The 16,948-nt window shown below is 33.5% G+C and overlaps 1 protein-coding gene across 4 annotated transcripts in view; it reads right to left on the minus strand.

Moving 5' to 3' along the window:
- The window catches only part of LOC145322554 (organic cation transporter 1-like), a 52,861-nt gene that overhangs the window by 4,517 nt on the left and 31,396 nt on the right, over positions 1-16,948 (minus strand). For 3 of the 4 annotated variants that reach the window (XM_080164656.1, XM_080164659.1, XM_080164658.1), the window contains 7 exons: positions 14,389-14,467; positions 13,450-13,576; positions 11,167-11,241; positions 10,726-10,835; positions 9,194-9,304; positions 1,425-1,475; positions 707-786 (listed from right to left, as the gene is read on the minus strand). In XM_080164656.1, coding sequence (XP_080020782.1) covers positions 707-786; positions 1,425-1,475; positions 9,194-9,304; positions 10,726-10,835; positions 11,167-11,241; positions 13,450-13,576; positions 14,389-14,467 — 633 coding nt within the window. Of the gene's footprint in view, positions 1-706; positions 787-1,424; positions 1,476-1,590; positions 1,642-9,193; positions 9,305-10,725; positions 10,836-11,166; positions 11,242-13,449; positions 13,577-14,388; positions 14,468-16,948 lie in introns of all 4 variants that reach the window. The other variant, XM_080164657.1, reaches the window with a different exon arrangement.

The following is a 16,948-nucleotide window of genomic DNA, read 5'->3' on the forward strand; positions in this document are numbered from 1 at the left end:
AAAAAAACTTCTAAATATAACTATGATTAGCCTGTCCCAAAAATCAAACTTACCAAGAGGAACAAAAATACATGAGATACAAGATAGTCCTCCAATTAGCATGGTCTCAAAGACTAATTTTATCATTAGAATCAAGAAAACTAATTATTTCTAGGATTAGCCTGTCCCAAAAATCTAACTTACCAAGAGGAACAAAAATACATGAGATACAAGATAGTCCTCCAATTAGCATGGTTCCAAAAACCTAATATTATCAAAAGGAACAAAACTACTATATATAACTAAGATTAGCCTGTCCCAAAAATCTAACTTACCAAGAGGAACAAAAATACATGAGATACAAGATAGTCCTCCAATTAGCATGGTCTCAAAGACTAATTTTATCATTAGAATCAAGAAAACTAATTATTTCTAGGATTAGCCTGTCCCAAAAATCTAACTTACCAAGAGGAACAAAAATACATGAGATACAAGATAGTCCTCCAATTAGCATGGTTCCAAAAACCTAATATTATCAAAAGGAACAAAACTACTATATATAACTAAGATTAGCCTGTCCCAAAAATCTAACTTACCAAGAGGAACAAAAATACATGAGATACAAGATAGTCCTCCAATTAGCATGGTTCCAAAAACCTAATCTTATCAAAAGGAACAAAACTACTATATATAACTATGATTAGCCTGTCCCAAAAGTCAAACTTACCAAGAGGAACAAAAATACATGAGATACAAGATAGTCCTCCAATTAGCATGGTCTCAAACAGCACCCATCTTCTTCCCAGTCTATCCAAATACATTACTATTGATTAAGTGTCAGGCAGATTATCGTTTAAAAGTTTTTACACCAAATCAGATTCAATTCAAGTATTTCAAAGGCACATTTTACATATTTACATTTACATCCTAAAACAAAATAACCAGTATTACCCCATCTGTAGATTAAATTATTAGTCAAATGTTTGAAAACAAAAAAATTAAGATTCAATAGGAGTACCAAAAGTTTTAAGCCAACCAAAAAGATAACGTGGTTATAAAACTTTGGAAAACAGTAAAAATACAGCCAAATGTCCCCTCTCTTCCTATTCTTTTTTATATATTATGTATTAAATTGTAACTGTATATGATAAAATTTTATCTACTTTTTTCGCTTTAAAAATACCCTTTAAACACCTCCCCATTTTCATATCAAGATGCAACTCCCCCCCCCCCCCCAAGCCCTTATACTTCTTGCTTAGTTAGTCTTTTTAAAGGATTCAAAATACAAAGACATGTATTTTTTTAACTCTTATTTTATACATCTTAAATGAAACTGATGATCGATATTTAATAGTGAAACCATGTCTTCCATTAATAAAATGTTTAAAAAATAACTTGTGTTTATATGTATACAAATAATAAAAAGTTTGTATAGTAGTGTATTCCTGTCCATGAGTAACCAGGATAAGAAGTATGATGGTACCTCCACAGCAGCACTAAAATAAAAAGTTTATATAGTAGTGTATTCCTGTCCATAAGTAACCAGGATAAAAAGTATTATGGAACTTCCACAGCAGCACTAAAATAAAAAGTTTGTATAGTAGTGTATTCCTGTCCATAAGTAACCAGGATAAAAAGTATGATGGCACCTCCACAGCAGCACTAAAAATAAATTTATTTTATAATTATTTTTCTCGTATTTATTCGAATCCGGTGGATAGGAACCGGTTCTCATCCATACGAAAAAACTATGTCTATCATCCTATTATATCCAGTTTTCTACGAATATAGAAATGTACAATCACAAGATTAAAACAAGTTTTTTTAGCCGGTGCCTTCGGCATCTCGGGGCTAAAAAAACTAGTTTTAATCTTATAATTGTACATTCTATATCCGCGGAAAGCCGTTTATAATACGATGAAAGAAATAACTATTCCAGTATGCCTTCCAAACAGATTAATATCCGCTGGATTAGAACTGGTTCTCAGACATATTGAAAACTTATGTTTAGCATCGTATTACACACCCTGCCTTAGCTAAATATAGGATAAATAAAGATTACCATAAAAACGGACAATGTAGAGTTCAAATAGGACCTATAGTCAAGAAGAATCAATTGAGGGTGATATCCCAGCTGCTCCTTCTTGGCAGATATTTCATTTTTAGGATTTAAGGTGAAAAAAACAAATTCACCTAATATACAATATACATACAAGTCAATTATTTATTTGGCTAAGGCAGGGTGTGATTACACACAATTTTTTACGAATATTTAAATGAAAATCATGAAAGTAATATCAGTTTTTTTAGCCCGGGACTTGTTTTAATCTTACAATATCATATTTTAATATCCATGAAAGCTGTCAATTAGCCTAGGATGCAATTTAGTCATAAATCAGGCGGCTTTTCACACTGGAACTGAAATTAGCCTTTTATACAGTTGCAAAGCTTATATATCTTGTATGTACATAAAACCTCACTGTGGGCTACAATTGAATCAAGACAAAAGTAAGTGCCGAGCCCTGGGACCTATGTAGGGTGAAAATATTTTAGCGGGGTCTTTTGGTTTTTTTTCAATTTAAAGTTCTGAAAAAAAATTGAAAAAAATATGAAAATCTTTAATAAAAAACAAACAAAAAATATTTTTTAATATTTTTTTTTACTAAAAGATACAAACAACTTATATAAATACTTTAAGCTTTAAAAAAAATCACAATTTTCAAATTTAGACTTTCAATATAAAGATTTGTAGAAAAAACCTAACTTCAAATTCTAACATATTTCTGATCAACATAGCAATAAAACGTCTTTTGCAAAATTTTTATCATCAAAAATAAATAGCACTTACTAAAGACTTTTTTTCATTTGAACTTATACTTTTCACATTATTTAACTTTAAAGATTGATTTTCTCTAAAAGAAAGGTTGCGTGATTTTTTTATTCATAATTAATTGCCTAATTTTGAGATTCAGATAAAAAACCTTACTGCTTTATATCATTGGATACTCTACTAGCAGCGGCTACGCCTCTAGAGGGAATATAGGGACCCTTAGGTTGGGGGGGAAGACGAACCCCCCCTTACAATTACAGTTTTTTTTAATGAAAAAGTTAAAAACATTTATTTTGGAGAGTTAATTCTCTTGGGATAGTGATGGTACCCTTACTACTAGTAAGGGCAGGAGGTACTTCTTGAAGTACTGGGGGATATTGATGTCCCTCCCCTTACCAGTCACCCATCCTTCCAGGGATATGGAAGGTTTGCGTAGGACTAACTATCCTACCTATAAAACCAAAAAGTTCAAGAAAACACCCACAGAACCTCAAACACTAATGGCTTTCACACAGCCAGAGGTGTGCATGAAACAAGAACTGTTGGAACTGATGCTCAGTTTACTGAGGATATGAAAGATGATGGTGAAATCCGAAAGGAAGCTATCAACTTGATGACAGGACCAATAAGTTCTAAGCAAAGCTGTAAGATAGGAACCTGGAAAGATAGAACAATGTATGAGTCAACTAAAACAGCCCAAGTAGTTAAAGAAATGACAAGTTACAATATTGGAATACTTGGGATTGCAGAATGTAGATGGACAGGACAAGGACAAACTACAACCAAAGATGGCCACCTAATACTTTATTCTGGTCATGAAAGCCAACATATGTATGGTGTTGCTATAATTATTCAAAAACGACATGTCAATTCACTAATAGACTGGAAACCTATATCAGACAGAATAATTAAGGCTAGATTCCAATCAAGGCACTGCAAGTTGACCATTATCCAATGCTATGCCCCAACAAATGACAAAGATGGAGAAGTAAAACAAGAGTTTTATGATCAACTGCAATCACTCAGAAACTCAGTACCCAAACATGACATGTGCCTAGTTCTTGGAGATATGAATGCTAAAGTAGGAACTGACAGGACTGGAGTGGAGAATGCAATGGGACACTTTGGCATAGGTACAAGAAATGAAAATGGAGAACTTTTACTTGAATTCTGTTTAAATAATGATATGGTTGTAGGAGGTACATTATTCCAACACAAAAACATTCACAAATATACCTGGACAATACCTGATGGACAAACAAGAAACATGATTGACCACATTATGATCAATAGAAAATGGGTCAAATCAATGCAAGACTGTAGGAGCTATAGAGGAGCCGACATATTTAGTGACCATGAAATAGTTGTCAGTAAGATTAAATTAAAGCTGAAGCGTACTGGCCATGATAAAAAGAGTGAGATTGGTAGACAATATGATTCTTCAAGATTAAAGGACCCTGTGATAAAGAATGAATTTGTCTTAAAACTCAGAAATAGATTTCAAGTCTTAGAGGACCTAAATGACGAGACTGAGATCACATGGACTTCAATTAAAGAAAACTTTCAATCTACTGCTAAGGAAATCCTAGGACACAAGAAACCAGAGAAAAAGGACTGGATCTCTGAAGAAACATGGATCAAAACAGAAGAGAGAAAGAAGCTCAAAAACAAAATCCATAATGCTTAACATTTGGCTGACATGAGCAATTTAAAAGCTGAATATACTGCTAAAGACAAAGAAGTCAAAAAGTGCACAAGGAAAGACAAGAGAGATTACATTGACAATCTGGCTGAAAAGGCCCAGAGAGCAGCTGACTTTGGTAACATGAAAACAGTATACAACATAACCAAGCAATTAAGTGGCAAATATAGCAAAAAGAGTGGTGAAACTATCAAGGCTAAAGATGGTAAATTACTCACTACAGAAAAAGAAATTGCTGAAAGGTGGAAATCACATTTTGAAGAAGTGTTGAACAGACCTGAACCAGAAATTACTGCTGAACCAGAACCAGGACATGAAATAGACATAGATATAAGACCACCAACTATTCAAGAAGTTAAAGCTGCTATACATAGCCTAAAGAATGACAAAGCACCAGGACCTGACTTGATAACTGCCGAAATGCTTAAGGCAGACATAGATCTTTCTGCTAGGACTCTAACTGATCTTTTTGATAAAATTTGGAGGCAAGAAAAGATACCAACGGACTGGTCTAAAGGTATAATCATAAAACTACCTAAGAAGGGAGATTTGAACAATTGTGATAATTGGAGAGGAATTATGCTGCTTTCTATCCCAAGCAAGGTCCTATGTAAAGTTATTTTAAACAGAATTGATGAGAAAATTGACAATAAACTAAGAGAAGAACAAGCTGGATTCCGTGCTGGAAGGGGCTGTGTTGACCAAATTTTCACCCTTAGGACAGTTATTGAACAATGTGTTGAATTTAACAAGCCACTTAACGTAAATTTTGTTGATTTCTCTAAGGCCTTTGACTCCATACACAGACAAACACTCTGGAAAATACTAAGAAATTATGGTATACCAGAAAAGATGATAATTATGATAACTAAATTTTATGACAACTTCCAAGCCTGTGTTTCAGTTGGAAACAATAAGACATCTGATTTCTTTAAAATAAGCACTGGAGTTAGACAGGGATGCATTTTATCACCTATTCTATTTATATTGGTCATTGACTGGGTGATGAAGAAAACCACAGAGGACAAAAAACGTGGTCTCCAGCTGGGCATACTAGGACACCTAGAAGATCTGGACTTTGCTGATGACCTGGCACTGATTTCAGAAACAATTAAACATCTACAAGCTAAGACAGATAGACTAGTCAAATATGCAGGACAAGTCAGGCTCTTTGTTAATGTCAAGAAGACTGAAATTATGAATATACCTACAAACCCTGATCAAACTATAACAATAAATGGTGAACAATTGAAACAAAGCAACAAATTCACCTATCTGGGGAGTGTTATCAGCAGTGAAAATGGCTCAAAAGCTGATATTAAAACCAGGATTGATAAGGCTAGGGTTGCTTTCAACAGTCTACACAACGTTTGGAATTCAAAGAAACTTGCTCTGAAAACAAAAGTCAGACTTTACAACAGTAATGTGAAATCAGTTCTTCTCTATGGAGCGGAATGCTGGAGAACTGTGAAAACTGAAACAAATCAACTTAATGCATTTCACAATAGCTGCTTAAGAAGAATTTGCAAAATATTCTGGCCAAACAAAATATCAAACCTTGAGCTGTATGCTAAGACCAAGTGCAATAGTATTGAAGCAGAAGTGAAATATAAAAGACTAAGGTGGCTAGGACAATAGGTTTCCAAAAAAGTGCTTAAAATGGAACCCCACCACTGGTAAACGTAATCGGGGACAACCAAAAATGACCTGGAGGCGGAGCACTGAAAAGGACCTCTTTAATTTGGAATTAACATGGGGAGAAGCTGAGAAACTTGCCAAAGACAGCAGGAATTCATGGAGGAACAAGGTGTCCGTATTCTCAGGCCTTCACAGTCAAAAAGAGAGATGCGTCTGATGATGATGAGTGATGGTACCCTTCCCCAAAATAGTTATAAACCTTACCAGGACATATAAGAAGCTACCATGTAAAGGAGAACCATATTGGTTCAGTGGTTAGTGAGATCCCTTGGTGCACAAAGACTCACATAGAACGTGTTACTTTATTATAAAGATACATATATACACAGAAACTCTACAATCAGAGTATGTCTGTTTGTTCATCTGGATGTATAAAAACATTACAGAATATATTTATTTGGTACTAGCGGCTACGCCCCTAGAGGCCTTTAGGGGCACTTGAGAGGGGAAGAAGTGGTTGAATTCTACAACTATATTTTTATTTTAGACTTAAAAAGAAAAAGTTATTTTTTGTGTGTGAAATGGGGTCCATTTTTTGGGGTTGATTTCTCATAGGACGGTGGAGGTACCCTCCCAAAATAAGTTATAAACCTTCCAAGAACCAATGAGAAGCTACATAGAAAAAAAAGAAACATTGATCATTTTTAATTACTATTCAGGGATCTAAAGAGATAAGACAATGACCGCTAAATTGATTTACATTCCCAAATATGATACATGGATAACCCTTCTGTATGTTTCAGTTAATGGTTGAAATGTTGGGCACTTAATTTAAAAATCCAACCAAACAAAAATCGCAAAAGGTCCCCTAAGTAGTTAAGCCAACGAATAACAAATTCCTATATTAAACTATGGGGACTAGTCTAATAAACAGCCCATTGTCCCATCTCACTCTGATTAATATATTTTTGTATCTGCATGTTACACTTGCTATTTTCTTTATTTGTATTCTTTTAAACTTAAGAGCTTCACTAATTATGGATGTTGTCTTTTTCCCTTGTTAAATCCAATTACCTAATTCTGGATATTCTTTGAGGTTGATAATTACAATTATATTTTATCAAATGGAAAAAGAACAATTTAATTATAATTCAAGATAAAAATTATTTTATCACTAACGGTTTTGCCCCTAGAGGCATCTAGGGGCCCTTGACAAGTGGGGGGAAGTTGACCCCTTCCCTACTTTCAGTATTAGTATGTAAAAGAAAAAGTTTTTTTTAAATGTTGGATAGGAACTAATTTTTTCTAAACTCAAAACTTCTCAGGACCATGAAAAACTTGAACCAAGAAGAACTATATCAGTTAAGCGGTTACAAAGAATCTTCGGTACCGACAGACACCCTCACACACACAAACACACAAACAGGCAGACACAGAAACTGTTACTTTTATATAAGGATTAATAGACACTAAACTACTCCTTAATATGTTGATCCTATTATCAGTCTAAAAGATAGGTCAATAAAGAAGAACCAAATTGGTCCAGCGGTTAGCAAGAACTTTAAGCACAGACAGAAAAAACACACGGACATCCTATCTTTTTTATACAGGGATATAACTTTTAAACCATAGGAAAATTTTTTTTTCCAGATGATATTTCTCCCTGCTTTAAAGCACTATTTATGATACAAAATAGATTGATGTCTGTTTGTCCATCTTTCTGATGCTTAAGAACTGATATGGTTCTTTTTTATTTTACTATGTAGCTTCTCATTGGTCCTTGGAAGGTTTATAACTTCTTTTGAGAAAGAGAAGAGAAATCGCCCCTTAAAAAAGGACCACAACACACAAAAATAAACTTTTTCTTTTTAAGCCTAAAAAAAATATAGTTGTTGAATTCAACCCCTTCTTCACCTCTTAAGTGCCCCTAAAGGCCTCTAAGGGCGTAGCCGCTATAGCAAAATAAATATGTTCTGTATTGTTTTTATACAGACGGATGAACAAACAGACATACACTGATTGTAGAGTTTCTGTGTATATATTGTAAGGGGGGTTCGACTTCCCCCCCAACCCAAGGGCCTCATATGCCTCTAGAGGCGTAGCCGCTGCTATAAGATTATCCAGTAATATAAAGAAGTAAAGTTTTTTATCTGAATCTCAAAATTAGGCAATTAATTATAAATAAAAAAATCACGCAACCTTTCTTTTAGAAAAAATCAATCTTTAAAGTTAAATAATGTGAAAAGTATAAGTTTAAATGAAAAAAAGTCTTTAGTAAGTGCTATTTATTTTTGATTATAAAGATTTTGCAAAAGACGTTTTATTGCTATGTTGATCAGAAATATGTTAGAACTTGTTGTTAGGTTTTTTCTACAAATCTTTATATTGAAAGTCTAAATTTGAAAATTGTGATTTTTTTAAAGCTTATAGTATTTATATAAGTTGTTTGTATCTTTTAGTAAAAAAAAATATTGAAAATTATTTTTTGTTTGTTTTTTATTAAAGATTTTCATATTTTTTCAATTTTTTTTCAGAACTTTAAATTGAAAAAAAAACAAAAGACCCCGCTAAAATATTTTGTCTCCACCTGGAATCATCAAGGACTTATGTCTATTTTCACCCTACATAGGTCCCAGGGCTCGGCACTTACTTTTGTCTTGATTTAATTGTAGCCCACAGTGACCTATTTGAAATCAGACATTCCAACAAATTAGGCTTTTATAATTATAATCACAAATCTTTTTATTGCCTATAAAATACGTTTTACTAACATATCCCAAATTACGTCATATTGGAATAAAGGACTATTCTATATGACGTAATTTTAACAGCCACTATAAAGAGCTTCATGCTTACCTGATAAAAAATCCCAAATTACGGCATATTAGAATAATGGACTATTCTAATATGACGTAATACTTACAGGCACTATAAAGAGCTTCATGCTTACCTGATAAAAAATCCCAAATTACGGCATATTAGAATAATGGACTGTTCTAATATGACGTAATACTTACAGGCACTATAAAGAGCTTCATTCTTACCTGATAAAAAATCCCAGATGAGAGGAGACATCCAGATTAGCAGAGTAGTAAGAGAGACCATTGTACACCAGAGCATTCGCCAACCAGTTGAAGGTTATCAACAAAAAGTTCCTGTCAAACATTAAAATTATAGGTTAACTTATTCTAGTATACCAGACTTCATTTAGATAAAAATCTAAGAAAAAAACCTTGACTTTTCATTCTTTGTTCATTTTTTTTGCTCTTTTTCAGTTAGAATAACACAACCATCATCCTATTTCCAAAGTAGTAAGGGTTTTTTTGTTTGTTGCTTAAGACTACTCAAACAATTGAGTACTCTGTTTAAAGGGACTGTGAACGTAAATTTTTCTCATCTTAATATTAAATCTTAACATTATCTCATTCATAATATCTCACAGATAGAGCAAAACGCGCTTTTGTTTGCTTAAAAAACGGCTTTTTCCGACGATTTTTATAAGGTACGGGGAAAGGAAGAAATTTTCCGTATTATATAAAATGAGCATTAAATTGCTTTTTTCTCCCATTATAGCTAAAATTAAACTTTTTCACATAGTTCTAGATTTTTCCTAACAGTTAAGCTGACTTTTAACATAATCCTTGCTTTAATCCAATGTATAGTTACTTAGAAATTGATAAAATAAGCAATATTTTTTATTGAAAACCAAATACAATAACAAAGCCAGAAACAGGTTTTTTATTAGTATCCAATTAACTTTAAATGGCCCATCTCTCGCCCACCTTTAATTACAAATTTGTAAATAATAAAGACGCAATATTTCTTTATAAACAGTCTGATAAAAGTGTAAACAAATTCTCCAAAGTGGGTTATTTATTGTTCAACACAATAAAAAAGGATATTATTATTTTATATAACCTATGAGATTCAACCCTTTGTAGACAGTGAGGTATTTTTTTGTCAATAATACGAATTTAAAATATGTCTTTATTACCTAATTACTACGTTATAAAAAAACGAATTTGCAATTTTATGGCATAAAATAAATCCTTAACAGTAAGTAAATTGTTTCAACTATATATGACAAGTTAAATATCCCTACAAACATTATAAGAAACAAAAACGTTCAGATTTTCCCTGTTTTTTCCTTTTTCCCTCTCAAAATACCATGAAATCAAGGCATTATTTCTGGATATTTTTGTGAATAGGACATTTTTGGTTGATCAGTGTAGTGAAATGTGCTTAGTAAATGTTAAGATTTGATAATCAGATGAGAAATTTTTACGTTCACACTCCCTTTAAGATGAACTTTTGACTTTCCTTGCCTCTTTAATGTAGAGCTTCGCTTCTTTTACTTTTGGGAATGCCCAAAAGACAAAAATTCCTCCCCCATCATTAAAAAACTAAATTTAAAGTAACGACACCTTTGGAACTACTTTTTTACCACAAAACAAACATTATTAAAATCCAAATACTCTCTCCTAACATAAAAATCTTATCAAATAGACAGGCATTCTTTTACTTTCTATAATAGAAATAAACACTGAATATATTTAAAAAGTATTAAAGATGATACCTGCGAACTACAGGGTATCCTCTAACAGCATCAATCATAGATTTTTGTTGTTGTTTGCCAACAGAAACTACATTTGTGCTTCCAGCGTTTCCATCCTCCTCAAATATTACCTACAAATTATCATAATTTAGACAAAATGTTGCTTTACCTTTACAAGGACATTAAATGTCTATAAGAAGAGCTGTTAGGACAAGCTTTTATTGGATGATAAACGTAGTAGAGTCTGTTCCTAATTAAATTCATTTAAGATGGCTCATTCATTTCAAATGTTTTTTAATCTTACCAAGATATAGATGCTCTTAGAACGGAAATACCTTGGTTATGGAGTATCTGTGTAATTAACTAATAATTTTATAAATTGGTAGAAAAAAAAACCTTATGCCTCCAACTTTTTGGTTGGTCAAAACTATTATTTCTCTATAAGAAAAAATATTAACCAACCTTTGTTTCTTGTTTTTCCGGAGCTACAGAACTTTGTCGCCTGCTGCGGGGTACCTTCTTAGCTGCCTGTGCTGCCTGAAGTAAAAATGATAGGTTAGGTTAAGTTAGGGCCATGAGGCTCTATCAAAGTTTGGGCCTAGTAGATAGTAGATAGTACCTATTCATTCATTATATCAAAATTTTAATAATTTATTGGGCACAAGGACAAGGGACTAGGATGCTGACAAACAATTCCCACAACACACTTCCTACTCCCCCCCCCCCCCACTTCTAATCCACTTCCCTTTAATTACAGCAATTAATTACAGCATAAAACAAGTTTATTACCCTGAATAGAAATAAGAATTTGGCCATTTCTTTAGAAAAAAACATGAAATACCTAATGGAAAAAACAACAAGAATTTTAGTTGTTGTAAAATAAATACAAAAAAAAAGATATTGAATCTATCTATAATTCAAAGTAGCTTGATGTCTGTCCGTCCGTCCCTTAAGATCTCGGTAACCACTGAACCGATCGGATTCTACTCTTCAAAGAATATACCTACTGGTCCTGTTGTGGTTTTAGGCTCTTTTCTTGGAGGGTGGAACACCACTAATCCCCCCCCCCCCAAAAAAAAAAAAAATCCCCCCCATTTTTTTAAAAAGAATTTTTACAAGTTTGGCGAATTCGCCATTTATTCGCGAAAATTTGCGATTCATTTGTATTTTTTCCGCTGGGTAGGTAATAGAAGATATAATACTATATGTCATAGAGGCTAGGGGGGAAGCCGCTAGTGTTATATAAAACAAATAGTCAATCACTTGTCTTAACTTCTCGTAACAATGAATGGCATAATAAGAAACAAAAACTAATAATAAAAGAAATAAAAAAAATATTTATCTAATTAAAGCAAATAAACTTCTTACAAATATAATAATAATAATATATTTTTAGATAATCACAATAGTTCATAGAAAGCAAACATGCATTATTATTTTTTTTCTAATATTCTAATTAGAAATAAAATAAGCATAATTATGGCTAATAGTAATATTTTTGTAAGTGAAGCTTTTCTATGATTAGGGTCATACCCGCATACTATTTTAAGCGGCAAAAAAAGGCCTACAAATAATCTGGAATAGCCAAGATCCAATGATGCACAGGGAAAGCTTCGCTGAAGAATAAACGCGTAAATAGGTCTTTTTCGCGCATTTCTCTGCACTGCGAGATAATTATGCATTATTGATTTATAGCTATTCCAGATTATTTGTAGGCCTTCTTATGCCGCTTAAAACAGTGTGAAGGCATGATCTGTACGTTCAGCAGTTTGGCAGCTAGCAGCCTTTAAAATTCATAGATTTTTGGAAATATTCGTTACCAGGAATATTTTACCGTGAACTGCAGTTGATCCCAGACTTTTTCTAACAAACTTGTTAGTTACTTACAAACTTGTTTAGATTTGTAAATCACATATTTTGTTTCTGAAGTTCTGACACTCTGACACAATGTTGATATTTGTTTTATAGCTTTGCTATTATGAAAGTTGTCATTCTTGTTAAGTATTATTAATAACATGAAAAAACATGACTAACAATTAGATTTAATTATTAAAACTTTTTTCTCGTATTCATTCGAATCCGGTGGATAGGAACCGGTTCTCATCCATACGAAAAAACTATGTCTAGCATCGTATTATATCCAGCTTTCTACGAATATAGAAATGTACAATCATAAGATTAAAACTAGTTTTTTTAGCCGGTGACTTCGTCACCTCGGGGCTAAAAAAAACTAGTTTTAATCTCATAATTGTACATTCTATATCCGCGGAAAGCCGTTTATAATACGATGCGAGAAATAACTATTACATTTTTTATAATTAGTGTAGTTACAATAGAGTTATTACCCCTAGATGGACTGTCAGACAGAATAATCCGTTAAAAATAAAATATCTTACTGAAAGTTAGATTTATCCTGAATATTTAAATATTTATAGCTTACTTAATATATATGAATAAGATGAAAATGTAACTGCTCTTTCGTAAATAAGTGTGTACACGTTTTAACCAATACTATGGCAGGATTGTTCCTAAACTTTCTTCTTATTGGTCAAATTACTTAGTCGCAATCTATATTTGATATATTTATTGTATTTACTTACAGAAAGAGAGGGGACAATGGACTGTTTATTGCACTAGTCCCCACTATTTTTAACTACAGAAGGGATAATTTTGTGTATCATCATTTGGGATGTACATCAACTTATCGGCTATTGTCTTATCCCTTTATATCCCTGATATACATACCAGCTGATGGACAAAGTTAGCAGGAATATCCTTCTTGTTCCACCTGGCAATCTTCTGAACAACTGCCTCCGCCTCGTCGATCTTCCCGGTGGACAGCAGCCACCTGGGAGACTCCGGCACTACCCACCTGGAATAATAATAAGGTTTACAGCAGCCACCTGGGAGACTCCGGCACTACCCACCTGGAATAATAATAAGGTTTACAGCAGCCACCTGGGAGACTCCGGCACTACCCACCTGGAATAATAATAAGGTTTACAGCAGCCACCTGGGAGACTCCGGCACTACCCACCTGGAATAATAATAAGGTTTACAGCAGCCACCTGGGAGACTCCGGCACTACCCACCTGGAATAATAATAAGGTTTACAGCAGCCACCTGGGAGACTCCGGCACTACCCACCTGGAATAATAATAAGGTTTACAGCAGCCACCTGGGAGACTCCGGCACTACCCACCTGGAATAATAATAAGGTTTACAGCAGCCACCTGGGAGACTCCGGCACTACCCACCTGGCATCATAACAAGGATGACAACATCAATAAGAGCGTAGCTTGATAGATTATTCATCGATATCTAGATATCAATATCTTTTACAATATTGTCTTAGGAATATTAATCAAGTGAATAGGATAATTATATCAAATATGATTGTATTCAATAAAACATGTTTAAGATAAACATAGGGAACTTAGGGGTATAGTCTCTTTCGTGGCAACGCCTCTTAAGGGGCGTTTCTTCGTATTTTCACAGTAGCTTTTCTGCTATACCCGAACTAAGTAACTAGGTAATGATTATAAGTTGCTACACTGGTAAGTTTGAAATCGATAGGACAATTTTTAAAGGCCTAAATTAACGAGAAGAGCTATCCGTTTCCTATGGACGTTTTGGTCATAATTATAGAGTAGCTACAATACTAAAAACTTATAAAAAACTTACCAATATGTAAAGAGTGAAAGAAATGGAACCGAGATAACCAGAGCTAGGTTGAACCAAGTATTGAAGATGTAAGCCAGACCTAAAAAAAAGTATTGGATCATGAGAAAAAAAAAGAAGTAGCGGGTTTAATAAGGGAATAATACCTAAAATTACCTATCTAAAGCTTCCTTTACAGTGAAGTTTCTTATATGTCAAAGTAAAGATTATAACTATTATAGGTGAGAGTATTGTCAAGATAAAATTGCCCCCCCCCCCTCTCCTTTTTTTCTTTTTTTAGCTAAAATGCAATGCAGGGGCTAACAAAACTGGAGTTAAACTTGTTTTTTTTTCATTTCACTACCAGCGGAAAGATGTCTATAATACGATGCGATAAATAATGGGGAGGGTCGATTTTGGACATTTTTAACATTAAACAATTCTCAATAAACCCTGAAAAATGACTGTTTTTCAGTCATTCCAATGGCTTGAAACGGGCAAAAGTTCCTGATTCTACTCCTCATGGCCTTTCCTGGGAGCACCATGAAGGCATATATCTGATGCAATTTTTTTTACTCCTATTTACAAATAGCTATACAATTGTATGTCTGGTCGTCAGCAGTTTTAAGACTTAAGATAAATTTTGAATCATCCAGAGGTGTATTATACCTATAAAAATAATTTGCAGATTCCCCCTTTTGTCTCAGATAAAAATTTCCAAAATCGACCCACCCAAATAAATAACTGTTCTAACATGGCAATTCAAGTATGATTTTTATAATCAACAAATACATATGTATTTTTAAAAATAATATTAGTACTATTAAATCATGAATGGCTTATATTCATTTAAGTTTAAAAATATTATTTTATTATTTTTACATGAAGAAAAAAAAAAAAGATTAACATTAATTAATTTATATAACTTTTCATATTTTTTCAATATAACCGACTCCTAAAAATGACGTTTAAGAAGAATTGTTATGAAAGTAGCTGTAATTCTAATTAAAATTAGCCTAATTAATGATAATAAAAATTAAAATAATATTGGTGTACTATTTGTAATGATAATAATGATAAAAAGATTTATTCATTTTGTAAAAAACGTTGATTCTGGAAATTTAAAGTTATATATCGCATCCTATTATAGACAATTTTTCTCGGTACATGGTTTTTCAGTATGGCCCAGTACCATTTCTAATCCAGCGAAATCAATCATAAATAAAGCCATGAGAGAAAAATCAAAAAAAAAATCAAAGCAAATACGAGACACAGGGTCATGCCAGCCAATATAGGGTAACTGTAATACTTAGTACCTGCTAAGATCATCAAAGTAACATCAAATATGAGACATATGGCCATGACCTAGTTATAGAGTTACTGCACCACTAAGTACCTGCTAATATCATCTAATCACCAGCAAATACGAGACATAGGGTCATACCAGTCATTATAGAGTAACTGCACCACTAAGTACCTGCTAATATCATCAAACCAACAGCAAATACGAGATATAGGGTCATACCAATCATTATAGAGTAACTGGACTACTAAGTACCTGCTAATATCATCAAAGCAACAGCAAATACGAGACATAGGGTCATACCAATCATTATAGAGTAACTGGACTACTAAGTACCTGCTAATATCATCAAAGCAACAGCAAATACGAGACACATGGTCATACCAGTCTTTAAAGAGTAACGTAACTGGACTACTAAGTACCTGCTAATATCACCAAAGCAACAGCAAATACGAGACATAGGGTCATACCAATCATTATAGAGTAACTGGACTACTAAGTACCTGCTAATATCATCAAAGCAACAGCAAATACGAGACACATGGTCATACCAGTCTTTAAAGAGTAACGTAACTGGACTACTAAGTACCTGCTAATATCACCAAAGCAACAGCAAATACGAGACATAGGGTCATACCAGTCACAATAGAGTAACTGGACTACTAAGTACCTGCTAATATCATCAAAGCAACAGCAAATACGAGACACATGGTCATACCAGTCTTTAAAGAGTAACGTAACTGGACTACTAAGTACCTGCTAATATCACCAAAGCAACAGCAAATACGAGACAAAGGGTCATACCAGTCACAATAGAGTAACTGGACTACTAAGTACCTGCTAATATCATCAAAGCAACAGCAAATACGAGACACATGGTCATACCAGTCTTTAAAGAGTAACGTAACTGGACTACTAAGTACCTGCTAATATCACCAAAGCAACAGCAAATACGAGACATAGGGTCATACCAATCATTATAGAGTAACTGGACTACTAAGTACCTGCTAATATCATCAAAGCAACAGCAAATACGAGACACATGGTCATACCAGTCTTTAAAGAGTAACGTAACTGGACTACTAAGTACCTGCTAATATCACCAAAGCAACAGCAAATACGAGACATAGGGTCATACCAGTCACAATAGAGTAACTGGACTACTAAGTACCTGCTAATATCATCAAAGCAACAGCAAATACGAGACACATGGTCATACCAGTCTTTAAAGAGTAACGTAACTGGACTACTAAGTACCTGCTAATATCACCAAAGCAACAG

Source organism: Acartia tonsa, chromosome 6, assembly GCF_053477335.1.
Source record: "Acartia tonsa isolate MP-2025a chromosome 6, ASM5347733v1, whole genome shotgun sequence".
NCBI classification, from domain to species: domain Eukaryota; kingdom Metazoa; phylum Arthropoda; class Copepoda; order Calanoida; family Acartiidae; genus Acartia; species Acartia tonsa.